This window comes from Scleropages formosus, chromosome 8 (genome assembly GCF_900964775.1).
Source record: "Scleropages formosus chromosome 8, fSclFor1.1, whole genome shotgun sequence".
In the NCBI taxonomy this organism is placed as follows: Eukaryota; Metazoa; Chordata; class Actinopteri; order Osteoglossiformes; family Osteoglossidae; genus Scleropages; species Scleropages formosus.
This window is the reverse complement of record NC_041813.1, coordinates 27490209-27517532: the sequence shown is the minus strand read 5'-3', so window position 1 is coordinate 27517532 and position 27324 is coordinate 27490209. Positions and strand designations below refer to the sequence as shown.

Genomic DNA, 27324 nt, shown 5'->3' with positions numbered 1-27324 from the left:
CCGTATCCTGTCCAACAACCCCTTTGGCATGCAGGCCCTCGGCTTTTCGGGCTGAAGCCTTTGGTGTCGCTCCCTGGACTGAGACGGGTTGTCGTATCGCTAACCCTCCCAGGTTCATTCTCCTGTGAGGCTTGTTGGCACACGCTCATCCATGACCTCACCTCAGTGGAGCGCGCCAGCATCCCAGATCCCTCCAGTTTCTTCGTTTTCCACACAGGCCGGTTGGCCCTTTGCCGCTTCTGTCCATTCCTTAGGAGGGATCTTTTGTTTGCTCAACAAAGCTGTCAGGTGCTCTCCTAGTCCACCTCGTTATCAGCTCCATGGCAAAGCCTCAGGAGCATCGCACCGTCGAATATCCCAGCGAAAGTATTGGCAGCTAGGGAAAGCGCAAGAGAGAGCAGCAATACAAATCGGTACGAGGTTCTTCCTCGGGACCGGAGAGCACTGCGAGAGAAGTTCATAATGAAAAGACCAAGTAAAACAAAGTTCTGGCAGAAACACACAAAAAAAGCCCTTTTTCATCTTAAAGGAATAACATCCCTTACTGTATCATTGTAAATATAATTTGAAAGAAACCATTCCACATTTACAGCAGTTCCATAAGTAAGAATGTTACATTGCTGACGTGAAGTTTCACATCCCTCCTGGGGACTGTGCACAGCGCAAAAGAAGTCCTTCCCACAGGGACAGAAAGTGCATTGTGCTCCCGGGACAGGTCTCCCGTCATCGGCTTCTCGCCTTCTTCTGCGTTTAACGTTCGGCCTTTCTGACATTTGATCTCGATGCAGCACCCGTCTGGACAGCAATCAATAAACTTAAAAAATAAATGATTGCATCCATTATTTGCATCTGATTTCCATGGTAATCAGCTTGGCAGAAACAGTAAGGAAATGTCAGTGCGTATAATCTAAATTTAAAAAGAAAAAATACTGCTGGGACCAGCAAGTGCAGCAAGGCTAACAGTCCTAGCTTGACAGAGTGAGCGAACAAGGTGCGCACTGGCCTCTTGGGAACATCTTTTAGCGCTTTGTGATTTTGCACAAAAAAGACAAAAAAAAAAAAGGCTCCCCTTAGCTGTGTAGTGGAGAAGGTAAGCAATGATGGCAAAAGTCTGTAACAAAAGAATCTCTGTGGCAGCCAGTATTAGAGCTTTATTTTGTCAGTCTCTCTGACTCTCTGTGCCCTTCCCAGGGGGGTTATGCAGCTTACAGATATGCAGCGCCTGCCACCGCTACCGCTTACAGTGACAGGTAAGCCTCTTGACCCGCTGCGCTGGAGTGGCAACACGCGTTCCGGAGCATTAACTGCATCAAAACTAACGTACACGATAACGTGCGCGCCGTTCCGCTTTGAAACTCTCAAAACTTCTGTGCTGGCCCTGAGCCTAAGAACCGATTCTCTCTTCTCGCATTCACTTATCCGACTCCAAGCAAAACAATGGAAAAATTCATTTGACGATGTATCTGTTTCAGTACGAAGAAGAATTTTGAGATTAGTGGGATTCAAGCCCATTGTAGGCTTCTGGTGCTTAAATCTTTATCCGTAATCACATCTTTCCTTTCGCGTCAAAGCCCCAGACTCATAGGGCTCGGCCAACCGCGTCCGTGGGACCGACTGCTGCTACCAGTGGCGTCTTGCATGCACGCTGATAGGTCAAATCTGGGACAGCCGAGTTGTTCTGATCTGCTAGACATTTTAGCTTGCTGTCTGTGACAGAGAAATGACTTGCGATGAGGCACAAAAAGCAGGCAGATAACATTACTTTTATTAGAGCACCTATCGACTCAGAGTTGTGCCCGAATTAGCAAGACTTAAAAAAAAAAAAAAAAAAAAAAAAAAAAAACGGTTCATGGGCTTTCTGAATTTCTGCTCCTTTTTTCCCCCCTTTTTTTCTCTAATTAATCTAATTGCTTTAACTTTCTAATCCAGTTCCCTTCTCTTTGTACTCTTAATTGGAAAAAAGTATCTACCAATTGGATTAATTTTGGATTGTGAAAAAAACAAGGCTTATCAGATGAGCACTGTACGCAGTATACTCCCCGATATGAGTGTCCTATTTCTGCCTGTCAGTAAGAGAGGTCAGCCTCAGCTTGAAGAAAAGTAAGTAGAGTCAGTGAAATCCTTCTGTGCGCCGTTGTTACATCAGTACCAAACACAAGCAGGTACCTGACGTGGTTCTCGCAGTCCCGAGGTAGCAGCGACCGACAGCAAACTGTTTTCTGTACCGCAGTTGCATTGTAGAACAGCAGGCGGTGCGGCAATTAAGCAACTATACTTGTTACATTAATTATTTTGCTACCTTTCATATTTCACCCACTTTAGCGTGGGGAGGAATACAAACTGCCTCTCTTTTTTCATGATCTGTTTGTCCACAGCTACGGCAGACTCTACGGAACGGGGGACCTGTACCCCCACTTGATTGGCCCGGCCGCGGCCTACACCGTAGGAACTATGGTGAGCATTTAACCCAAAACAAGAAATCAGTTGTAACATCTGGCAGAATGTGCGTGGATTAGTTACAGTGTGCTTTACAGTGACAAGAAAAGGAGTAACATACCAAATGACAAGATGGTAACAGTCTGAACTGAATATGCAGTGGCGGTCACTCTTTTTTTTTTTTTTTTTTTCCCCCCCCCTCTTTGAAGCGCACCTCCCGAACACACACAGCACACTGTGGCTGGTTGTGGGGTAGAAGTCATATGGACAGTACAAAAGGTTTAGACAGGAGGGCTTCCCCAGCAAAGTAAGGCTTTTGTTAAACAGGACAAAGTACCAGCGAAAAACTGGGACAGGGTCCTTTTAAGGATCCAACTGGAAAGAGGAAACGCTGGGCCTTCCAGCACTAAAAACACAGATAAAAATGGAGGGGGGGGGGGGTTTGAAATCCCAGTTGTGACACACTATAAAACAAGCAGGGAGTGCTTCCTTGTTCACTCATTTGCATCATCTTCTGCCCAGCTGGCCCTTGTTTAGGAGGAAAAACAGTCCAGGGCATCTGGGCTGTTATCCAAGGAGTAGGTGGTAACGGGGTGACAACCAATGGTCCCAGTGACCTTTAAACCCAGCCTCATCTCCTCCTCTTGCTGACTCGCAGTATAAAATGCACATCTGATATTTAGGTTAACATTCCTGTCTTCTTTCTCAGAGACGTGTATTTTGTAGCTAATAATGGAAAAGCGATGTTGCATCATGTGTAATTTTTTTTTTTTTTTTTTTTTTTTTTTTTTTTTCTTTTTTCCAAATATAGCATTTGTTTATTTTTGTACTGATGGGGGTAAAAATCAAATCAATATTTAATGTTTTTTTTCCTTTTATGAAGAAATCCTGCATTTTGTAAGGATGCAGTCAATTAGTTAATGCTTGTTTTTAGCTAGCTTTTGCAGCTAACATCAAAGATGAAAAAAATGAGTTACAAAAACCATATTTGACAGTTTTTCTTTGATTTTTATGATTGTAGGTAGAAGCTTGAGAACTTTTAAAAAAAAAAAAAAAAAAAAATGAACGATGAATGAGCAGGCAGCATGGTTCCGTGGGAGATGAGAGAGAGAGAGAAAGAGAGAGAGATCGCACCCATCCGCCTTGCCCACGGGATCGGTCAAATGAGCACTCTTCAGTAGACAAACAAATAAAATTTTCCGTGCCAAAATGGGTGTCATTGTTTGAAAAACACACAGGCAATTCCCCGGTGCAGCTGCTAGCTAAAAGCTTTCATTAATTAAGACGCTCTTCCCCCTCATCATTTACTTAATTAAAACTGTGGCCCCTGTTGTTGACTTTTTTTTTTTTTTTTCTTCTTCAAAATTCTCCTTCCCTCCTTCTTCCACTGTTAACCAGACAAATATGCTCTCCTTCCTTATGCACTTTATCTTAAGGGTTAAGGAGGTGAAGGAATGGATAGCAGAATGAAATCAACAGATGGTTTGTTATATTCTGATTTGGCTGTATTGTGTTTTTTTTTTTTTTTTTTTTTTTTTTTTCTTCTTGTAGATAAAAAAAAATAGATGCTTTAATGCAAAGCAATGTATCTTATAAATTGTTTCCATCCATCTACAGCTGTACAGTTCCTGGAGCATTTCTTAATTATACAACAGCGCTTCCTGGAGCTTGAAACTGCAAGCTTTTGAGCTAAAAACCAGTTTGTGAACTGACATCATGGAACAGATTCAAAGTGCCAAATTGCTACAGAAGAAGAGTTGTTTTAATTATTCAATCATATATGATTATTAGTTCTAATGGAAGCTGTATAAAAAAAATCTAAACTTTGATAATTAGTTCCTCAGAGGCTGCGTAAAATTCTCTTTCTAGTTAAGACTTTCAGCATGCTGGAATCTCTAATGCTTCCCACATTCATGAAAGTTCTACATAACCTAGAGGGTTTTCAAAATTTGGGGGAGTTTAGCTTTTGAAGATTTAGCATTTAGCCTTTGGAGGTAGTCCAAACTGCTGGGGCGAGGCAACCGGGACTTGAGGACCTCGGTTTTTTTTTTTTTTTTTTTTTTTTTTTCCCCCGACCCCTGCGATAGGCACTTTTTAAGTGGAACACTGTAGGTCCTGACTGAACAAAAATAATGGCCGGGTTGTTAAGGATTTCAGGGGACGCTGTAGAAATCGGAAATCCTTCCACAAAGGAAAACTTTATCACTTTAAACACGTATATTTTTTTCAGATCCACCTTTGATGGATATAGATATAAAAAGGCAGTTAAGACTTTTTCATTCTGTTTAAATCAAATTCCGAAAAAAAGGGTATCGGTATTCGAAACACATCCTGCCTTTGAACAGAACGCAAAGCTGACTTGTCGGTTTTGGCCCTGCAAGTTGCTTCTCGACAATCTAACCCGGTTACCTCGCCCGCAAACGCACAAGAACGCTCGTTAACATTCTAGTATCTATTCATGGGATGACGCAATGGCACCTTTCCTAAAAATCCCTGGCGCTTATTAAGATGGTGAAAAAGGGAAGGAGATTTTTGAAGGGGAAAAAAGGAAAAAAGGCCAACGGTTCCTAGCGCCCTTAGACTCTTCTCAGCCGTTATACTGACTGGGCCTTTTTCATCTTTGATGTTACAGGCTAGCCTACACAGAGGAGGGTGCAGTCGCTTTTCTCCCTACTAAACACCTCTTCCTCCGTGGAAAGCTAGCTCAGACTAAATCCTTCCAGGTCACAGTGCTGACCATTCCCCAACACCTGTGCAAGATGAAACGACTAATTACCTATGCTGTCATTTAATGTCATTTATCGGCTCGTTTTTTGTTTCGTTTTTCTTCGTCTCACCGAAAACCGTTGGTTCCTGCGACACAAGGCTACGCAAAGCGTTTTCCTTGATGAACGGTCAAACGGTCTGCACACAGGAATTTGTCGTCCCGGTGACTCGTGCCACGCAGACATTTTGTCATCTTGAGGTTCCGACCGTTTATGTGGTTAGGGCGTATAATGCGTACTGTAAATTTTAATTGATCCGTTTAAGCATCCAGTGTGCGTCGTCTTTTTTCTTTCCCCTTTCCCCCTCCTCCCGGAAGCATCGGGAATGGATCCGGTAATCAAATGCTGTCACCTAGGGGTCAGATCAGCACAAAAGAACCGGGCAGCCCTTTCCGTGCTCGAGGGGCCTCTCCCTGAGCAGATTCACCATATTTACGCATGTCCGTGAACGTAGCGACCGGTTCAGGATGAGAAAGGTGGCAAGCTATTACTCTCTTTCAGTGTGTAATCATGCAACCTCGCTAACAGTGGCAATAGGGCAGTCTCGCCATAATACATTAACATTTGAACCACTCGGTACGTACGCATCTGCCACGAACACTGAGCCCAACGCGGCATTATTAACGGCGTGAGGCGGTCGACCCGAAGGTCAACGCGAGCAGTGTCCGTAACGTCTTTCCCTGCCATTTCTGATAAGGGCAGCTAGAAGCGTTTACAGTGGCATTTGATTTGCCATGTAAAATAATGAAGCCTGGATGCCGCATGTGGTCTCAGTTTACCGAACCGATTCACGCGGGACTCATTTGCTACACACATCAATGGTACGGAGTTAAAGGATTTCCTTCTGACAGACAAAGCCTGAACACTTTTAAAGTCCTCGGTAAAAACGCGAAAGTCCATTGCGTGTCTCAACACAGAATTATATCCAAGAGAAGAGTTAATTTGCGGCCGGAGGGTCCATCCAGAATGAGCGCTTTGCAAAATCTTTTCATTTTTGAGAAACAATTTAAAAAAATATATATATACCCGGCAATGTTTTTAACATTTACGATCTCGAAAACTGCACTTTTTTGTTGGTGGACAAATAAGCTAACCAATGTAACTATGAATAATCAATAGATATTTTCTGTACTGATTATTGCATGTTGTGTTTTCATTTGGGGAATAATTTCCTTATGGTTACAAAGTGTGCTTTGGTGTTGGTTTGCACTACAGTTATAAGCAAAAGTCACATCTAGATAATGTACCATTATTCATTTTGTATTCCACCAAAGAGGATTATACCATTTGCAATGCTTATACTGTTACTGGAAAAGCTCAGAACAATGTTTAGTTCACCTCTTTGACAATGGAGCCTGGAATGTGTGTTGAAGTGAATGACTGTATTATTGTGAGAAGCAGAATCAAATGAGCTTTGATGTACATGGCGTGTAATTAATTGTAATGAAACACAAATAAATAAACAATAATGAATATAACTGTAGCAAAACGGTAGTTGTTTAAAATGTAGAGAGACATGGATAAAGTTCCAGAATTGTGTCGGCCTCGTCACACGTGTAGCGAGTAACCTAGACTTAAGGCTGCTCTGCCCTTTTCCAAAGATGCCGAAAGGCTCCGTAGGGCATCGCAAGAGGCGTTAGGGCTTTTTCTCAGCTCTTAAATGATGTCGCTCCTCGTCCGCTTTCGCCATTTAAACATTTCAGGAAATAAACGGGGCGACTTCCTGTATTGGTGCCGATTAGTACTAATCTCATTTATAACAAAAGGGCTTTTAGACACAGTTTTGCCTTAGGGTTATGCTAGATTTTTTTTTTTTTTTTTCCCCCCTCCCTCTTTGAACTTGTGATTAAAAATTCCAGCCAACGTGGCCTAGAAAGCGGACAGAGCGTAGTCATTTTGAATCGTCTTCCTTTTTTCTTTTCAACACTTGTTGCATTGCAGTCTTACAAACTATAAAAATGCAGTTTACATTTCTCTGTATGTAAGAACAGTAAATTTTTGCCATATTCAGTAATTGTGTCTGATTTTGCCTGTATGTTTACTTAACTATTTTTTTTTCCTAAATGGTGCACTTTTTTTTACCTTTTGCTTTTAAATGTATTTGATAATACGTGTAATACTCAACTGTTATACGGTATAAGTTGACGTATGCATAGAATGTGTTTCTTTTGCAGGGAAATGTTAATGTTGCTTATTTTATATTGATTTCTCTGACACTGAGTGATGACAGGCATTTGATAGTCGACTTGTTGATGCCTAGTTTGATATTTCAGTTTCTGTTAACTATACATTTATGAAAAGATATTTTTGGATATACAGCTAGTCGAACAACATCAAATTTCCATTATCGTTGGATGAATACCCTCTGAAATCAAGTAACGCTTTGTACAGCATTCATACATTGGAAAGGTCCGAATGCAAACGCAGTGCGTTACATCTGAGCGAGCAGCGGGTACCGTGTATCATTTAGATGTCGAAATCGCATCAAAAGAGAAAAGGTAGCAAGAGATGAATTTGTTATGCTGCTCTCGTGTCCCCACATACCCGGCCCCTCGCCGTATGCTGAAGATGAGTGTAATATCATCTGGTCTCTCTTCTTTTTCTCTCAAACATTTGCTTATGTCTCTCTATTTTTAGTAAGAAGGAAAGGAAGCTCTGTTGGGTAAAGACTGTTGGATCCCACAAAGAGGCCGAAACTGCAAGGAAGCGGGGGGCAGGGGCCATGGGGGTTGGGGGCGGTGGGGGAGGGGGGGGGGGGGTCTAAAACTCTGCAATGGAAGCAAAAGCGCTCCTATCAGGCTTGACAGGCACACGGAGAGCATACTGCCCGTTGCTGAAACGACATCGAAGCAAGCCGAGCAGGAGCGGGAAGGAGCTGGTAGATGTTCACGGAAAAAACATATTTCTGAACTCTGTATTATATTTAAAAGAGTAATAAGAATTGCGTCTATACGGTACACGTAGCTGTTTTTAACAAGAAGACTGCACCGTGACATGGGCCATGCCAGGCCTTGGACAGGAATGTCTGGCGATACCTTCCCACCTGCCTCGTAATACTGCAGACTGTCTTCTAGTGACCAGGAGTGCGACTGCTGCAGAAAGGGGTGCGGCACCCCGTGTCGAGAGACCGGCCATCGTACTTTCTGTGGGCAGGACTATGTCACAAACCCCACCCCAGATAATCCACATTACAGGTAAAAACTCTGGGTGAGATTAACTTCCTGTGGGGGGTGCCATCACAGAGGATTTTTCCTCAAGCAGGACAGTGTCAAGTTCACCCTTTGTTTCTCACGTCGCGTTGCCGACGGCACGGGCGTGCAGCACGCGGGTGGCAAGCCTGTCCTTGTGCGAAGGTCGGCTTTGAACTTTAACCCTGAACCGAGAGCCATTAAAACCGGGACGAGGACGGATCCCCGGTACCCTGCGCGCCTCTGCGTGAAGGCAGCTTCACGGTCGGCTTGCGAAGAGCACCGGAAAGTAACAGATCTGTGAACTTTGGTGGTAATGATCGGTTTGAGGTCAAATTGGAGACGCTTCTTAAACACAAGTTTCTGTAAAACTAATCTGTATAATCTGTGCTGTTTTTTTTTTTTTTTTTTTTCTCCCCCCAATAAAGGCTGTTTGCTGTCTTATCAGTCAAAACAGAAAAAAAAAAAAATATATAGATATATATATCGGACCACTTGTGAAATACTATTACTTGTGTTGTTTCATTGGAGTAACGCTGTTTAAGAACAAGTGCAAAAAACGTATCCAAATCCAGCAACTGGGGAAAAAAAATGTACTTATACCCCTAAATAAACATTTTGATGCAAAGGAAGATTAAAACAAGTGCACTTTAGTCAGTGTTATCTAAGATGTCCGTATGATTTTTTTTTTTTTATTATTATTATTAAAAATGTAATTTCCCTCCTAGAACCTACATTTTTGTACTCAAAAATTGCTGTTTCCATGGAGACCTTTCCAAAGTGAGAACTGGAAGTAAAGAATGTATTTGTTTATAACAGTTTGTATGGCATGTTACAGAATGACCTATGGACATTTATCTTCGACGTGTCACTTTTGATTTAAATTTGGAAGAGACGGAAGATTTTGGGGAAAGCAATGGGGTACATCGCTCAGAAGTCTCAAGACAAGGTAAGGGAGGCCTTTCCAATATCTCACAAGCCAAAGGCAGTAATCGTGTTTTGCAGGGCCATAACAACCGGTCGGGTATCGTGAGAACCAAAGTATATTAGTAATATTACACACCGGAGTTGCGCACAAATGCAGCACGATTACCTTAGAGCTGCTTGAACACTGGCGAGTGTAACCGAGGCGCAAACCCAAGAGAGCGTGTACCCCGACCTGTCCCAGCTGTGCTGTAAATGCTGGTACAGCACTGAAGCATCACGGCCCTATTGCTCTGTGAGGAATAACAATACTGAAAAGTAATACAGGTAAATACTAGCAAATAGGGAAAAGAAATAGCCTATATATTTGCTGTCCTCAATTTCATCCTTCCTTTCACTTGTCTTTTCCAATTTCCTGCACCATGTTTCTTTTGGCTTTTCCTTTTTATTTTTCAATTTAATTTTGACAGCTTTAGAGTTCAATATAGTGGAGGGTGTAAATATAAAGGATTTTTTTTTTTTTTGTCCGATCATATTTCCTATATGACTCAGTTGCCCGCTTCGCAGTCCCATCACGCGATGCGCCTTTTCGGCCGTTTGCCGCTCGCGCTCGAGTCCCCCGCTCGTCTCCAGATGCGCTCAGTTCCCTTGAGCAGCTGGGCACGATCTCCGTGTCAGCATCTGTAAGAAACACCTCACTTTTTCTCTTCTTTTCGAAAAGGAAAAAAAAAAAACTGGTGGAAATGTTAGACCAACAAAAAAAAAAAAAGCAGATTCAATTTGATGGCTTTTTTTTTGTTTGTTTTAAATGTGTTTTTAACTACTGCGCTGAACTTTGTGTATGACTGCCGAGACATTTAGTGAATATTCACACGGGGGTTAAAGACTCTTATTAAGCATACCTTCCAGCTCTTTCTTTTCAAACTGCGAGGAACGCTTTGACTTTCTGGAACTGTCGGGAAGCGCAGTGGCGGCCGCTCATGGGGTCAGTGCAGCACGCCCGCGGCCCACACTGCGGACCAGTAGTGATGGCGATGCTGCTGTGGCGGTTCGTAGGGTTTTTTTTTTTTTTTTTCCTCTTTTCCCCCCTCTTCTCCCTTCTTTCCGAGCCGTAGCGCGGGGGTGGACTGCCGCGCGCTGAATCGATTCCACATTAGCATGGCTAAACAAGGCGCTGCTGAGCTTTCATATTCGCAGTATTTATGGAAGACTGGTATATCGGTATGCGAGTGACACTCTGGGGTTTTCTTTATTTATTTGCTTTGTCTCAACGTTTTCTGGTGAGATCTGAGCGCCACACGAGGAAACATACAGTATAGGCGATATGTACTGTATATTGACACTAGGCTATTGGTGCAACACTGCGTGTTTGTAAGTAATAGCGGATCATGTTCAAGCCTTGAGGATACGGTCCATTATATTTTGCACATTAATACTGCACAAATTAGTGAATGGAACGTTTTGATTGCGCAGTAACAGCTCTAATAACACCTCTAATAATTGCACAAGCATTCCTTTCTGAGCTGGCCGTGGTATTGCACTACCTCCTCCAAACAAACTTCACTTATGTCGGAAGCACTATATACTGTTTGTGACAATGAGTTTTTAATTTCAATAACAAAAAGTTATCAATGTAAGGCTTTTAGTGTTGAAAAAAATAAAGCATCACCTTTGTTTTTAATTCTAACTGGTGGACACATGCGCAGACTTATAATACTTAAGGTAGGGAGTTGAAGATGAGACTGCACACGTCGGGATGCGATGACTTTCACTGCTTTATTGTATTGAGATAATTGCTCAAAGAATCAGCGTTTCCAGTGTAAACCAGGGTCCCACTCAAATACTGCGAAAGCAACAGGGGCGCGACGCCTCGACCGTGACGTGTTTCACTGCATGTGTCGTAACGTGTCAAAACCTTGTTTCTGCGGCCACTTTGTATTCAACATGAGCTGACCGCATGATTTTATGAGCACACTGACAATGGGGGGGCAGCTAAATGAGAAAAATTAGTTGTGTCGCGCGCTTCAGGTGAACTACAGGAGAGAACCCTGGGAGCGAGAGAAGCGCGGCCTTGTGAGGAATCCCATTTGTGAAACACAACCGGAGGGACCCGGGGAAAGAGAAAATCCAATAGCTTTGCGTACCACCCCCTCTAACTTAGTCACGAGTGAGTGAGTCCCGCAGGGGCAGAAGCAGATCGGGCGCGAGCGGACAAACATGCCACCTTGCGGCGGCCTGTCGTACTGCAGCGATAGGAGCAAAAACCGGTCGCAACTCATCAAGACTGCGTTTATAACACGGGCGGTACGATTTCAACAATTCAGTGTTGTTAGAAAAGTAAAGGTCGTTTACGTTGCAATAACCTGACTAAAAGGAGGCCTTTTGTCACTGTGAATCGACCACGGCGGGAAGCAGGGATTCGTCGGCGCCTTCCCGCGAGGTCGCCCCTTCCATCGCGTAGCTCAGGACCAGTCGGCCCCAGGCTGACTGCGGCGCAACCGTGCCCTCCTTCCCCACGGGCTCCACCAGCAGCTCCAAGGCACCAGGCGGCTCGGGCACGGTCAGACCGCACACGCGGAACAAGGTGGTGTGGGACCGGCCGACAAGGATGGGAGTGCGGTCCGGAATGTCCGGCCGGTGCCGGTGGACCAGAAAGTGGCGGGCCTGGCCGTGCGGGTAGCGCCAGCGCAACGTGGCACTGAGACAGAGCTCCCGTGCGACATCAGGCCCAGCGCCAGCCTTCCGCTCCCACGCCACATTGTCCAAGCACACGTTCTCTACGGCTGCGGGAACTCCTGGCAGCTTTTCAGCATCCAGCACCTAGCAGACAGGGCAGGTTATTTTTAAAAAGGCATGTTAAACAGCGGTGCAGTCTGCAACTGGCCTTGTCGTAAGTCACGCTGCTCCTCACCATAATTTCCCCGATTCGGCACTCGAAAGGAACTTTACGATCCCGGACCAGCGGGGACAAGCTGATGCAGATGTCTCGAAGGGCACAGCCTCCGAGCTCCAGCAGGAAGCACCTGCACAAATGCATTACAGGTTGAGCGCTTCCATCCCTCTGCCCGTTCCCATATTCGGAGAGATCACGATTTTGTTGCTGTTGATGTTGCAGCCCCTCCCCTTGCGCTAGAATTTTCCCCCTTCTGTCGCAACTCATCATCCTGCAGGGCCACCCTACCTCACGTTCCATCCATTCAGAACCTGCAGGGAGCAATTCTGGGTGAACTGCTGTACCAGCTGGTGGTCCTCGTGGAGAGGCTGCGGCAGAAGGCTTGAGGCTGAAAGCACGCAGGTCAGTCAATTACCTTGATTCATTTAAGAGATACTTTTCTCCAAAGTGACTTACAATGTTAAGCTACTTACAATTATTTACCCATTTATACAGCTGGGCAATTTTTATTGGAGCAGTTCAGGGTAAATACCGTGCTCAAGGCTACTATAGCCGGAGGTGAGATTCAAACTTGCAACCTTTGGGTCCGAAGGCAGCAGCTCTAATCACTACGTTACCAGCTGTCATTGTAATGTTACCATCCCTTTTGTCAGAGAATATTAGGAGGCAGGAAAAAAAAAGGACAAGCGAGTACCCATGACTCACGTTGTACAGTGTCGACGTTGCCGATGGAGCACGACTCCGTATCCATTACATGCAACTGCAAGGAAACGGCCACTCCCTCCGAGGACTTGTACATGAAGGAGAGGAATGTCTTAGGGGTCAGCGGTATGTGGACCGAGAAGACCCTGTCAAGCGCAGATTAGAAGTTACGCTTTCAATGCCCGGTGCCAGGGGGGCCTACCGAGAGTTTTCCTGTGAAGCTTCACATTATGTATCTCTTGCTCTTGGCCCTCATATCTGTCATTTTCATAACTCTTTGGAAAGTGTCATTTGAACGTGGACGCTACAGGCATGCTGAGAATCATGATGCATTGCTAGTTGGATGGGCACATTAAAATCAGTGAGGACAGGTATAACCCTACCTGGCACACATCCTGGACAGGGTGACAGGGATCAGGCTGTGAACCACCAGAGAGCATCCTCCATTCCAAGCGTCCTGGGGGCAGCCTCGGGTCTTAACCCAACCACCTCCTTCCAAAGTTTCGGACAAGTAGAGTGGCTGGACTTCCTGAGTGCTCAGGTTCATCCAGCTCCTTGCTTCCTCCACCTGTAAGAAACTTCCGAATTTTTCATCCCTAGCATGTCACAGTCCCGTGACCTGCAGAGGTACCCCGGGGTAGCGGACTGACGGACGCTGGACAACCAGGCCCGCTCGATCGGCAAAACAGAACCATTAATCCCGCGCTACCTTGCCTTTCCAATAAAAGCAATTCCCAAAGCCTTGGCAGAAGGACGAGATGAAAGGCAGTGAGCAGGATGGCCGGTGGATATAAAGAAAGTCAGCAATCAGTGCCCAGAACCTGGCGGAGGGGAAAGAGAGAGCCATTACATTTATCGGGAGAACCTCCCAGACAGGGACGTGTGCATTCTCTTCATAAACATGCCCTTTACAGTTTTTCGGGACCCTTTCCATCCACTCTGGACAAAAGAACGCTCACTTGTCCTGGTTGTTGCGGAAATCCCTTTTGTCGTGGCACTCATACACCCAACCCGGAGCAAAGATGGCCACTGACAGACCGTGCTTGCGGATCAGCTCCAAGGACTGAGGAAAGAACGAGACCGATGATGTCCGTGCCTCACGGCATCTCTTTGAGGAAAAGGGCTTCAAGCCTTCGCTCACCTTGTTGGTCTCAAACTCTCCCCCAACTACTTCGCTCCGCGCGAAGACATCCACCCCCACGTAGACGTTGGCCAGACGGCCCCTCGCCGCAGAGTAGGTCTTCATCCACTCCAGGTTCTCTTCCTTCCAGTTGTAGTTTGTGAAAAACCCATCGCAGGCATCAAAGAACACTCTGGAGAAAGAGGGAAAAGAATATGTTCCCTTTCCTTACGCTATACTTGTACTTTGTCTCACACTCGTACTGGCAGCAGTTTCTGTCTTCAACATCCAATCTTATAATGTCGGTCAGCTACGCTCCTCCTCAGTCTGACATCAGCAGCGTCCGTCTTACACAGCCTGGCTGCGCTCTTACCTGTTGCTGTCGTTAAGTTCATTCTGCCACTGCAACTTCCCGTCTTCCAGCACGCTGTCGTACCACAAGATCAGGCTGCCCGGGATCCGTTCGTGCGTCTGGTCCGAGAGGTAACGCAAGAAAAGAGGCGTGTTCTTCACGGCGGTCTCCTGAAAGAAAGAAAGAATGGGAAAAAAATGCACACGGACAGCTCTCGGTTCAAGCGCAGCAAGGACACCCCAACTCATCCCTCGGATCAAAACGGTCATGATCAGAGGAGGCCAAAGTGTGATCTTTACCCCAGCAACCAGTCACACAAAACAGAGCCGGTCTTTCCTCCGCACATCCCCGTCTCGGCACTCACGCTCAGTTTGTTCTCGATGTTGACAAGCCAGCCATCAAAGCCATGGTAACAGGCGATCTGGACCAGTTTGTCGGCAACCAAGCGGTAAGACTCCTCGTCCGCCAAGAACGCCTCGCACGTCTCAGCACCGTCCTTCCACTCGGTGATGAAGGTGCCTGAAACGAAGCAAACTCCCAATCGCAACCTCTCCCCTCAAAAATATGCCGCACCGCCTGCGAGGATGGACCGCCCGAGGCATCTGCTCACCAAGGACAACCACGCCATGTTTGTGCGCCGCGTTGGTCCAGGCTGCGGGGGGGATGGTAACCATGTTGTGGCTGAAGTAGTTGAAGATGTCGATGTATTCCCAATGATAGAAAACGTAAGGCATCTCGACCTCCGTGCCCTGAATGAACCTGAGGGGAAAAACAATAACGCTCGAAACGAGCACATCCCCTTTTTACAGGAAAAAAGAAAAGCGAATAGCCATGACCCACATCGTACATCCCCTTTTTACATTTCCGGCACCTAAAATTTGGATGCCTTAATAAGGGAAAGGATGGTGCACATACCTGTCCTCTAGGTAACCGCCCATCATGTCATGGCACACAAGGGTCCTGCGGTCACAGGTCGCCAGAGGAGGTTGCCGATCAACCGGGGGTACAGAGGCCACATCAAATGGGTTGGCTTCGCTTCGCTGCCACGACCGCAGCTCCTCCAAGGAACGTAAGCCAGAGCTGACCGGTTGGCCGGTAGCGGGATCGTAATGTTTGGCTGTAAAAGAAAGACACCACCAGGAACTTTAGACAAACTACATGAGAAACACCTACCTTTTACAGTACGCACTGGGCAGTAACAAATTCCAAAAAAAAAAAAAAAATCCTGTTTCGGCTTATACCCCCACAGCAGAATGTCCTACCTGTCAAGGAGGAAGATTCGTAGCGCACGACTTCGTGCACGCGGGTCGCGGGCTCATCCAAGCAGGCCTCGGAACTAAAAAGAAAAGGACGGAGAAAAGGGGGGAAGGGGTTCAGTGTCACACCGAAAGTCCGGACAGGAGAGATCAGGCTCTCACTGACTCAGAGCAACTGACGGAGCTAGCTGGGAGAAAACTCCATACAAACCGAGCGCGTCATTTCCCCAGCGATAATAAATGGCAGTTATAATAATAAGCACGTCAGAAATAATCACTTTGTTTTTATAACATCTCAACTTCTGCACGCCAGCTGGGAAAAGCATTGCTAACCTGTTTATGTCGTTTTTCTCTAACTTTATACCGGCGTGATCCGGTGCTACGTCGCTGCCCGTCCTTTTCCTTCTCCGAGGCGAAACAATCGCCATGTCGTCCTCCATTATGTAAGATAGTCAGGATTTTCCGCACACAACTCGGGAAGCGCCACGAATCTTCAGCAATCCGCAGAGCACGTTTCCTGCTTAACGGCGATAGGTCGAGTGCTCTTTGACGTTTTACGGAAGTCTTATTCTCGACCAATGGCCGCAAAGCTTCAAAACTCGCGTGAAATTCAGACGGCGATTGAAAGTCTTGTAATATATGACGTGTATAAGAAAGCTGCCATTGACTTATTGCGACAGTTTAAAAGCGGTTTATATACATTACACAAAACTTGTCAGCAAAACGTACGTATTTTACGTTTCATTTAAGAAACCTTAATAGTTTAAGTTTTAACGGGCATTCTTCGGTTTTCAGTTAAGAGGAACAAACGAAAGGATCATTTGTTAAAGCGACGATGTCTTACACTAGAAATAATGGATTTAGTTCTTTAAGCGCAACTAACTACATGATAAATACGTAAATATATGTTGAACAATGGGTAAAACTACATGCAGCTACTCATGGTTCATACGCCGTTACGGTACATTGACAAATCAACATCTATCTATCTATGTCTGTTCTTGTCTTCATCATCATGTAATCCGTTTTCTTCTATTTTTCTCTGAGACGTACTACGTCGCTTTTGGGAAAAAAGTGTCTGCTAAATGAATAAATGTCCCTTGGGTTTTTACTGCACGGATGCGAGGAGGTGTGATTAAAACACGTTGCTTCTTGTTGGATACGGTGTAGAAAGAAAAAAAAAAGGCCAAATATTCTGATATCCGACATAATACCTGGTGTCCTCAAGGAAACCGTATCGGTTACTGAGCGCTTGCCTTGCGTAAAACGAGGTCAAACAAAGTATAACAAGATGTACACGCACATGACTGGAGACGTATTACAAAGTAAAGAAACGATACTCTTTTCCATAAGCAGCAGCAGCGAGAAAAATCCCTCGACATGACTGCGTTCGTTCCGTAAATTTCTCCTCACGATATCCCGCAATCCGGCGCCGTGACTCAGTGCTGCTGGGAGGAAGTGACGCAAGCGGAAGACGGCCGAGCGTCTCGTCGTAGGAAGGAAAGGGAGACAGAGCAGTTCAGTTCGTAACACAGATGAGGTTTCAGGGGCTTAGACGTCGAAATCCGCCTCCATCCTCTTCGCGGACGTAGGAAATGTCGTTCAAAATAGGAAGAACATAATATTCACCCTTCGAGCTTTTAAACGAGGCCCGTATTGCGACATTCCGACAATCGAAAGGTTTGAAAAGGAACGGTGAAAATCGGACTGTGACGGAAGGAAAGGTTTTATTTTGGGATCAGAGAAAGGGTTTTTGTCTGTGGAAAATCGAGGGCTTTCACGGTTTTCCGAAGGGGATAAAAAGTTGCTGTTGCTGTAAACGGTTTAACTTGTGGGATACTAGCTGCTGCTGCCTGTTTAAGTGAAAAATTGAGTCATGGAACTGAGAGTAGGAAACCGGTACAGACTGGGAAGAAAAATTGGAAGTGGATCTTTCGGAGACATCTATTTGGGTAAGTAGAGCATGGTGGTGTTAAAAAAAAAAAAAAAAACCCAAAAACAACTTTGTACTTCTCTTCTGAAGCCATTCCATGGAAAACGACACAGTGTCCTGATGAAGTTAAAGCTGGTAGATAAATCATGTTCTCGTTAGTAGCCACAAGTTAACACTATTGTGGGGAGTGGATCCCATTTCATTTCTTAGCCTGTCGACGAGCCACCGTTCGCCGCCACACCGATCCACGGTGGCGCTCGGCCGTCAGGCTGGCGGTGTCATTGTGGCCGAGAAGTCACGGCGAGGTAGCGGCAGATGGCCGGCAGCCCTCCTCACATGTCGGCCTTTTGCCCGTCCTGTCGTACGTGTCAGAGGTACCGGGATCGAACAGGAGGCGAAGCCAGTTCTTTGAAAGCTAGAAAAGCTTATTGTGTCATGACAAGTTGGCATTTTTCCCTCCCTGTTGTCCGCATCCCCCCTTCCCCGAAACAAGACGTGTTTTTGTCGTTGGCATTTGACACGGGGCAAGACAGTAGCAAAGGATGGCCTGCTGAAGCCAGTGTTGTGCGCAGCATTGTTCTCCATGCTTGATTTTGACACGGAAGGACGACTCAAAGGAGTGGATTAAAGCGTGGCGTTCGGTTGAACAACTAATGTAACGGCACAAGCAGACAGAGGGGTTGCGGCTCGAGGCTCCGCGCGAGCTGTTGGGAGTGGGCCGACGTGGAAAGCGTGGAGCCCCCGCTGCCCGCCGACCGGGGTGCCGAGAGCTCGGCTGCGCTCGGGCCACTTCGTCTTGACCGCTTTGCTGCAAGGAGGAAGCGTTCATCTCTGCCTGGCAGGGTGAGGGGTAAAGGATTCGTTTTAAAGAGAACCTGAGTAAGGCTAAATATTTGCTTATGTCAGCTTTTGAGGAAAAGGTGAAGACGAGGGGAGGGAAATAAATTTTCCCGTGGCCATAGTGCTGTAGAAAATCCATGGTATTTACAGCGGATCGCACGTCGCATGTGTGTCAACGTTCCGTTGCGTGCAAGACGTCAAAATCAGCAGACTCCGCGTCACATGCTCTAGTTGGGGCAGCGTGCAGCTTTGAGCCGAGCTTAAGTTAGCGACGAGTATTCAACAGGTTTTGCCAGGAGCACCGCGAGGCAGTGATATACGGTCACTAACCAGAAGCAGAGGGATGGGTGGATCGGAAGGAGTCTGCTGGCGGGGAAGGGAGGATGTCAGCCATGTAAACAAACCGGTCGGTAAGGTAAACTGTCCTCCGGCGTGTACCGTTGCTGGGGTCAAGGCCATCTTGCTCCCTTTCTTTCTCAGCAGGGCCTTTTGAAATAGAAGGCGTTGCATATGTGCCCCGGTGCAGCATTTGGAATTTATGCGATAGGATTCACCTTTAGTGGCATTCAGGTCGCCTTAGGTGGTTTTGTCACGCCCATGTCTGATTTCACAAACAATTTCTGGAGTTTGTGTGCCCAACCCCCCCCTCTGACATAAGGCGTATATATGTCAACGGTAATCTTGACGTAGGCTCTGCTCTGTCTGCCCGCAGGTGATTGGGAGAGAGAGGTTGACGTTTTGACATATCCTCAAAGAAAAAATGCGTCTTTGCCATCGGACGAAGTACGAATAGTACAGTTGCCGCACCCTGGGAGCCTCTGAATTACTAGTGATTAAAACCTGTTGCGTAACTGGTGATTCAGCTGGTACATGGAGAAGAAGCAGGTCCATCTGCTCGAGTTGTGGGTGGACTGGCGTGTGCGTGTGTGTTTGAGGGGGTGATAACTGTTGCGCAGACGTGGCCGGAGTAGCAGCTAGAGCATCACTCTGATGGACGGCATTTGAGGCGGGTGCCCTGCCGTGATTCGAGGGTCAGGTGCGGTTGAGAAGTAACTCTGCATTTTATTCCCATTTAAGGTGGTCGTTGAAAGTTGCAACATCTGTGCGAAGTAACAAATTGGCTTTTACAGTGTTTTGCCAGTTTTAACAGTTATAGAAACAGTTCTCGGGACTTTAACATTAGGTGACCTTTAAGTACAAACGTGGTGAGTTTTGGCGATAGCGTAGCAATTTTACTGAAATATAATTGCACGCAAAGTAAATTTCCAAACGTCTTCCATGCCCTCCTCAATCTTTTTCCCTGTCTATCCCATAGGTACGGATATTTCTGTGGGGGAAGAAGTGGCCATCAAGCTGGAATGCGTGAAGACAAAACACCCTCAACTTCACATAGAGAGCAAGATCTACAAGATGATGCAAGGAGGAGGTGCGGCCTTTGACCAAACTCGCAACACGCTGTGCGCAGCCTGTCTTTTGTGCTTATTCGTGAAAATGTTTAATAATGTTCTTTAAATATATATCCCTAACATACAGCTTCAGGTGCTAGAGTATATATTTTCTCTAGCACATGAAGTTTTATGTTCAGGGAACACTTGTTGGGTTGATGTTGGTTACCAGTAGTTTGTGTACTACTGGAGTTGTGGAGTAGGTGATATTTTTAACGGCCCCTTTCATCTTTGGCAGTATCAGTGATACGTAAACATATCTGATGTAATGTATATAATGTAGTATTATGGCGAAGCAGTTCAGATGGGCACAGTGTTTATTTTTCTGAGCTTACTTTTTTCATGCCTGGATAAACCTTTACGCAGGTACTCCTGTAATGTAAATATTTATACGTATTTTTAAAAAAAAAAAACTATGGTGATCGGGAATAGTCTCTTCTGAAAGTTTTATGCAGCTACTCATGTGATGATTCATATGGTGGAAAGAAACTAACAGCATTTAAGAATCACACATCTGCGTCTTTCAGTTAATGTAATGCGTACGTTGTCTTTTCCGTGAGATGTATGTTGCCTTGGATAAAAGCGTCTGCCAAATGAATAAAAGTAAATGTTTTCTTGCATCGCAGTGGGAATCCCTACCATTAAGTGGTGCGGTGCTGAGGGTGACTACAATGTGATGGTGATGGAGCTACTCGGTCCGAGCCTGGAGGACCTTTTCAACTTCTGTTCCCGCAAGTTCAGCTTGAAGACCGTGTTGCTTCTGGCTGACCAGATGGTGAGCCTGAGTATTCTTAGACGGGACGTTGCGTCACCAAGTTTTCCCTCGTAGTTTCCCTCATAACCCTTATGCGCCGTCTGCTTGTTTTGCAGATCAGCCGCATAGAGTACATCCACTCAAAGAATTTTATTCACCGAGACGTTAAGCCTGACAACTTCCTCATGGGCTTGGGAAAGAAGGGCAACCTCGTGTACATTATCGACTTTGGCCTGGCGAAGAAGTACCGCGACGCTCGCACACACCAACACATACCCTACCGGGAAAACAAGAACCTGACAGGCACAGCCCGCTATGCCTCCATCAACACCCACCTGGGCATCGGTACGTCGCTCTGTACGGGACGAGAGCTCGAAAGCAGCTCGCTCTGGTGTTGCTGGCAGACCTTACTGTGTCCCCTCTCTCTCACCCCACATGCTTTTTGCAGAGCAGTCCCGGCGTGATGACCTGGAGTCCCTTGGCTACGTGTTGATGTATTTCAACCTGGGCTCTCTGCCCTGGCAAGGCCTCAAGGCTGCAACCAAGAGACAAAAGTATGAGCGCATCAGCGAAAAGAAGATGTCTACTCCGATTGAGGTGCTCTGCAAGGGCTACCCCTGTATGTAACATGCGACTGGGCCAAGGAAGTGGGGGGGGGTTATTCGCGGGACCTTTAGCGGCCGCTGACCTCTGTCCTCTCTCTCTGTCTCTCACCCCACCTGCAGCTGAGTTTGCCACATACCTCAACTTTTGCCGCTCGCTGCGTTTCGACGACAAGCCCGACTACTCGTACCTGAGACAGCTCTTCAGGAACCTGTTCCATCGGCAGGGTTTCTCATACGACTATGTCTTTGACTGGAATATGCTCAAATTTGTGAGTGTGCTTCATTCCGTTCGGCCCTGCTGTAAGTTTACGCAAAGCAAGGTGCTAATATACCACATGTCTGCTGTCTCTCTTTTGCAGGGAGCAAACCGGGCAGCGGAGGATGCGGAACGTGAGCGCAGAGAGCGAGAGGACAGGCTCCGACACGCACGCAACCCGGCGGCCCGCGGGATGCCCTCTGCCTCGGGAAGGCCCAGAGCAGCGCAGGATGCTGCTGCCGCCGCAACGCCTCTTACGCCAACATCCCACGCAGGTGAGTGTCTGTTCAGGATGTGTCTTTGTTGGGTGGGACCGCTGTTGTGGCTGTTAGAACGATGAGCACCTTTTCTTCCCGCAGCCAACACGTCGCCAAGGGCCGTCTCAGGAGCAGAGCGGGAAAGGAAAGTCAGCATGCGGCTGCACCGCGGAGCGCCCGTCAACGTCTCCTCATCTGATCTGACCGGCCGTCAGGACGCTTCGCGAGTTTCCGCTTCTCAGGTTGGTCTGCAAGACTGTCGGGTCGAGAGGGTCGACGAACTCCCTTGTTTATAGCTGACTCAAACAGGTACTCCATCTTGTACAACAGATCCTGCCACGCGTGGCCCCCGGCGGCCTCCAATCTGCTGTGCCCCGATGAGGGACATTGAAGCCCCGCTCCAAGGGGGGACGACGACTACCCGTGACCGACACTCATCGGTGCCATTACAGTCGGTGCGACGCCTTCGGACGCTCAAACGTCGGTCCCCGGCGCAGATCGATTTCCTTTGGTCCCCTTCCCCGTCATCCCCAACGCGCTTTTAACCGTGCGCGAAAAGACATGAAGAAAGCCCTGTTTTGGAGACTAGAGGCGGATAGACGTAAAGCAAAAGCCTTAAAGAAACGTTTCTCAGCCTTTGCATCAAACCGTCTTTACCATGGGTCGTCCTTTGCTCCCGTTGTCGCTTTTTGCCTCACCGATAGCTCACGACCGGTTCCCCCCAGATGACCCTATCACCACTTCCTCAGTTCCTTTTGTCCTGTGCTAAAATATCTCATGTAGTCACGAGTCAGTATTTTTTATACGGACTATAAATGGCACAAGAGGAAAAAAAGTATACGTATTACAAACTGGGGCCTCCGTCACTATAGATTTTTTTTTTTTTTTTTTTTTAAATTATCCTTTGCAAATGTTTTGACTGCTACAGAGAGTCGTCCGGAGTTCGGGTTGCTCGAGACAGAGGAAGCGCAGTCGGCGTCGGGTTCTCGTCGTGTATTTCACGTGCAGAAGTTGTGAGAAGTGTAATGTGGAGGTAGAAATTTTTATTTATTATTCCCCCTAAACTTCCCTTGCACCAGTTATTGTAGCTACAATTGTCAGTTTGTTGAAGTGACTTTTCCCTCAGATCCTGGCGAAAGCAAAAGGGTAAAGCGGAATTGACTCCTTGTTGGCCTCGGAGGGGCTTGGGTTTAAGTTTAGACACCGAACCAGCTTATCGGGTGTACCGTATTAATTTCTATAGGTTGTCAGTTATTGGGATGGCGGGGTTAGGCGCAAGGGAAGGGGATTGTGACGTTTTAAAGTCGCTTTTGTACGTAGAACATAGCATTTTTGATGGCAAAAGTACTGGATTGCGTGGGCGTTTGTGTGTAGTTGGCAAAGTTTGGCTGCCGCAGGGTGCAGTTGGTAGCGGTTTAGGCCAAGGCAGTCTCGGCAGATGGAGGCGAGGGAGACCCCAGGCATTCTTGTGCTGGAGGTAAAGTTTTGAGTGCGTGCAGTACATCTTGCATCTTCTTCTGTTTTTACAATAAACATGTCCCTGAACTCTCACCCTTGCCATCTCACGGTGCCGGGATTGGGGCCGCGATGGGACGCCCTCAAATAACGAGCGGACACCCGACCCACAACCACTCGCCAAAGGACAAACTGTCGGTACCTCCCTCCGCTGCATCTGCTGTAACGACGGTTGTCTGGTAGCTCTGTTACAGTCTTATTTTTATGTTTGTCACTCCCTTCTTTGTATTTTTGCTGTATTTGTGTACTTTAAATTGTGTAAATAAATTAAGTACTTGTACAAGTTGTTTTTGTTTCGTTCTGAACTATGAACAACGAAAGGAAGGGGGGCGGCAAGGGGAACCGATCAGATAATTGGGTTTTTTCCCTGTCTAATAAAGACCTGAACAAGTCACAGTACGGAAATGAGATTGCGGGTGCGGCTTGAGGGCCGTACCACTTCCGTAAGAGTTTTACTTCAGTAAAAGGAATGCAAAGATCTAAATGATGCAGCTTTATTACCCAGAAATGAAGATATACTGTGGCGCTACCTTGAGCAGCTGCTTGCATCAATTTGTGCAAATTGTTTAAAGTCTGCGTTGAGTAACTTGTTTTATACGGTTTCTCCTGACAGTTTCACTGTGAGCAGCAGTAGCTTTGGGGGGGGGATGCTTTTGTCACTGCGCATCATTGCCGCTGCTGGGTTCAGTGAGAAGAATGTGAGATTGCAGGGCAAAATGGATGGGCTCTCAGTGCGGACGGAAAGCTCCGAGGAATGTATAAACTTCGTAACTTGGCATTTTTGTCAAGGGGAAACTGCAACCTGGGATAACGGCCCCCCCCCGACAAACATTCTGTGGTGTGCGCAAACTCTGCTTGTCAGCTGAGCAGTGGAACTTCCAGCTTTAGTTGCCATCAAACCGGTGAAGGTAAGACCTCGTCCCTTCTTGTACACAAATGTTAGATGCGTACAACTCCTGTAGTATGTGTTAATCTCCAGCTACAAATGTCTTGTGCCAGCCTTTGGGTCAGCAACTCTACCATTTGGGCTACGACAGATGGGGCGGGACACGATCCACCAGAGATGGTGAGGGTCTCGCCCGCCCTCTTGCTGTTCTAAGGTGCTGTATTGTCTCAGACCTGCTGCGCAAGAGAGCCTTGGGTTCCAAGGACATAGAGGATATCGGCAGACTTGGAGAATTGAAGTGGCTTCAGGAGAGCAGAAATAGTTATAGAGAGGAGGTGCAGGGGAACATGCCAGCTCTTGGGGTTGTTGCACCTGTTCTACAGGCAACAGGTCAGTCCTCCCCAGGACTATACAGATTTTTTTCTTTAAAAATAAAAAAAAAAAAAAAAAAAACCCTCCACATAGTTCACCTTCTCTTAGTGGTGAATGGGGGAAGTTGAATTAAAGGTTGAGATGTTTGGAATTTAAAATGGAATCATCCGTCTCTCTACTTCCATGTGACAAAGACCTTGGAGATAATCAGTGGAAAATATAAAATGGTTTTGCTGTCTGTAGTCATTAGGGGAGCAGTTCAGAACATTAAGTTTCACATAATAGAACAGTAAGGAGGCAAGAATCTGTACATCATCTGACCAGGTTGCCTGCATCCAGCATTGGGGACATGGTCATGGCTACAGTAAAGGGAAAATAAGTGTCAACTATAAATGTTCCAGTGTGATTTTCTAATAAAAGAAAACATGTTAGTGAGGCAGCACTTCCATTCACATGACCAGCACATTGGTTTTAGAACCTAGTACTGTTCCCCAGATGTTCAACATTAAAATGGACAGCTACAGTTTGAAATTGGAAGATGAGAACTTTAACCAAACTTTTTGTAGGTTTTTGTGCAGTAGCCCATAGATAAAGTTGTAGTTCAGTCCTACAGCTGTCTGCTTAAATTTGTACATTGCTTCTGCTTTGAAGCATGTCTGTCATTGGTGTGGTATATTAATCATTTTTGTCCTTGTGCAAAAAAGCATTGACTGCTGATGCAATGTAAATTCTTTCGGTTGAATTGGTTTTTTTTTTTTTTTTTAAAGTTCACTGTAGCTCTGAGTATGAACATTAGTGTGTGGATAAAGTGCATGTCCTACAAGCCAAGAGGTCTTTCAGAAGAATACAGAGCTAATAATCACTAGTCTGCGTGTACAGGCAGTTTCTGGATTACGAACATCCGACTTGCATACAACCCATAATTGCGAACCACCTCCTTACTGACCACAAGTAAATGAAAGCTGTAAGCCTGTTATCTTTAAGTTACTGTAATTACTATAGTTCATAACATGCCACTTTGGAATGTGCATCAAAACATTACAAGTGTACAGCAGTTCATGGGCAGGGCGTGCGAGTCCACCGTAGGACAGACTGCCGTTGGCCCACCTTGCTGTTAAGTGATGCGCGTGATTTGCCTTTATTTTCACCCTCAACCATGGCACCAAAGCATAAACAGTGATGCATACAAGAAAGGGAAAATATTGAAGTGGAAATAAAGCGATCGGAAAAAGGTGAAACACCAACGAACATTGGGGGGGGAACCCCCCACCCCCCACACACACAGCTACAAAATGCTTTAGCCCAGTTGTGGCATCTCACTCCATACACCACTCTCCTCCCCCATGTTCTCAAACCTACCTCTCTTTGCGCTTCCGAGTCCTTTTCATTGTTCCCCAGTCCTGTTCCACATCTTTTACAAGCATCCGCCTTGTCCCTCGACTACTATTTCGGAGCCTCGCCTCTGTTAGTTCCCCCAATTGATCACCCAACCAGTTGCCCATCCAAGAACACATCTAGACCTTTGAGTCTGATGAATTGTCCTGCACTTGGGTCCAGCTATCTCTGTTCATCACAGTAGGAACTACTCATCTTTCTATGTCTCTTGCTATTAGAAATACTTAAGTTACATTAAACATCGTTACTACAATATTGTTAAACATGTTTTAATGAACCCAGAAGTGTTTAATGCTTTTATGCATAGAAAGTTATCCTATATACTACAACTACGGTGCTGACAGACTGCAGAACTGAACTCGATCTGGGGACCACATGCATTCAGAATTCAGTTCTCCACTTAAACATGTACTAATCCAGAGGCAGCGCAAGCTGAAAGTAAACTAATTCTGCTTTAAACAGCATTCAGCAGTTTGTTCATTGCTCTGCTTGTAATATTACAGTAATTACTTGAACAATTGATGCTCTTGACATACACCAGCTGGAAATTGTAATATAGGGTTAATCATTGAGACATTAGAACATGCTACATCTAGTTAGTACTAACACTTTAAGAGAAGATTGGGAGTTAAAGGGTTTGGTTGTTAGCTGCATTATCCACACACACACACACACACACACACAAAAAAAAAAGGTGCAGCTGATTCAGTGAAAATTAAGTGGCTGTAAGTTTTCATTGTGGGACATACACTGGTATGATGCAGGAATATAGTTGTCACTGTTGATAGTTTTGAGGTTAGAACTCACTATGACTAGAAAACTTCTACAGTCCCCCTTAGGGGTAATTCTGGAAAGCCTTTATTTCAAATGTGAATGTGTAATATTTTATTCTGCAGCTTCATGTATTAAAGCTATGGAATTTAACTGCACCCAGCACTGACTCTAGAAGCAAAGTTAAGAGCCACTATTATACAAACACTGTACAGGTGCTTTACAATGAGTGAGAGAGATAGTTGGTAACATTCAAGATATAACAGCTATACACAAGGTACCCAACCCAACATTGCCATGAAGCCCTAGAGAAGAGCCAACATTTCCATGACTTAAGATCAAAAAGGTTAACCTCCCTCTCTAACAAACACAAGGTACCAATACAGCATTGAGGTTCTTAAGTGGGTTGAAAAAGACCCACATCTCCAGAAGACTCTACCACTCCATTTAGTGTCCCAGACCCACACCCTTCTTCACACACATTGGATGCCCTTCACATTTCACAAATACCACAACTCAAGACACTCAACTACCCCCCCCCCCCCCCCATTAAACTTCTACAGACTGTACCTTCAAACTAAAACAATCACCCATACCTACCAAAGAGACCTCCTCCACTCCACAAACTAAAACAATCACCCATACCTACCAAAGAGACC

General features: G+C 46.0%; 3 protein-coding genes across 5 annotated transcripts in view; 2 read left to right on the top strand and 1 right to left on the bottom strand.

Annotated features, from left to right (window-relative positions):
• The window catches only part of LOC108937254 (RNA binding protein fox-1 homolog 3-like), a 46026-nt gene extending 38102 nt beyond the window's left edge, over positions 1 to 7924 (top strand). For all 3 annotated transcript variants that reach the window (XM_018757071.2, XM_018757079.2, XM_018757062.2), the window contains 3 exons: positions 1192 to 1250; positions 2376 to 2454; positions 7839 to 7924. In XM_018757071.2, coding sequence (XP_018612587.1) covers positions 1192 to 1250; positions 2376 to 2454; positions 7839 to 7841 — 141 coding nt within the window. In that variant the 3' untranslated portion in view covers positions 7842 to 7924. The remainder of the gene's footprint in view (positions 1 to 1191; positions 1251 to 2375; positions 2455 to 7838) is intronic.
• A 2508-nt stretch (positions 7925 to 10432) lies between these two features.
• engase (endo-beta-N-acetylglucosaminidase) lies at positions 10433 to 16242 on the bottom strand. Its single transcript, XM_018756309.2, has 14 exons — positions 15970 to 16242; positions 15643 to 15716; positions 15296 to 15497; positions 14991 to 15139; positions 14745 to 14899; positions 14402 to 14550; positions 14050 to 14221; positions 13868 to 13971; positions 13618 to 13729; positions 13292 to 13476; positions 12912 to 13054; positions 12495 to 12594; positions 12225 to 12336; positions 10433 to 12133 (listed from the first exon to the last, which is right to left on the bottom strand). The coding sequence occupies exons 1-14, from the start codon at positions 16074 to 16076 to the stop codon at positions 11699 to 11701; spliced, it is 2199 nt and encodes a 732-aa protein (XP_018611825.2). The 5' UTR covers positions 16077 to 16242; the 3' UTR covers positions 10433 to 11698.
• An 859-nt stretch (positions 16243 to 17101) lies between these two features.
• Positions 17102 to 23272, top strand: LOC108937352 (casein kinase I-like). The gene is made up of 9 exons (XM_018757233.2): positions 17102 to 17588; positions 19725 to 19835; positions 20481 to 20629; positions 20725 to 20953; positions 21057 to 21227; positions 21334 to 21482; positions 21573 to 21744; positions 21829 to 21968; positions 22057 to 23272. The coding sequence occupies exons 1-9, from the start codon at positions 17513 to 17515 to the stop codon at positions 22105 to 22107; spliced, it is 1248 nt and encodes a 415-aa protein (XP_018612749.1). The 5' UTR covers positions 17102 to 17512; the 3' UTR covers positions 22108 to 23272.
• The last annotated feature ends 4052 nt before the right edge of the window (positions 23273 to 27324 follow it).

Excerpts from the sequence above, each read along its gene's own strand:
- engase (XM_018756309.2), bottom strand. The coding sequence starts at position 16,076 with ATGGAGGACGACATGGCGATTGTTTCGCCTCGGAGAAGGAAAAGGACG. Across the intron at positions 15,498-15,642 it reads CGAATCTTCCTCCTTGACAG|CCAAACATTACGATCCCGCT; the intron begins GTAGGACATTCT and ends TTTCTTTTACAG. Across the intron at positions 15,140-15,295 it reads GGCGGTTACCTAGAGGACAG|GTTCATTCAGGGCACGGAGG; the intron begins GTATGTGCACCA and ends TTTTCCCCTCAG.
- LOC108937352 (XM_018757233.2), top strand. The coding sequence starts at position 17,513 with ATGGAACTGAGAGTAGGAAACCGGTACAGACTGGGAAGAAAAATTGGA. Across the intron at positions 21,745-21,828 it reads TACGCCAACATCCCACGCAG|CCAACACGTCGCCAAGGGCC; the intron begins GTGAGTGTCTGT and ends TTCTTCCCGCAG. Across the intron at positions 21,969-22,056 it reads CGCGAGTTTCCGCTTCTCAG|ATCCTGCCACGCGTGGCCCC; the intron begins GTTGGTCTGCAA and ends CTTGTACAACAG.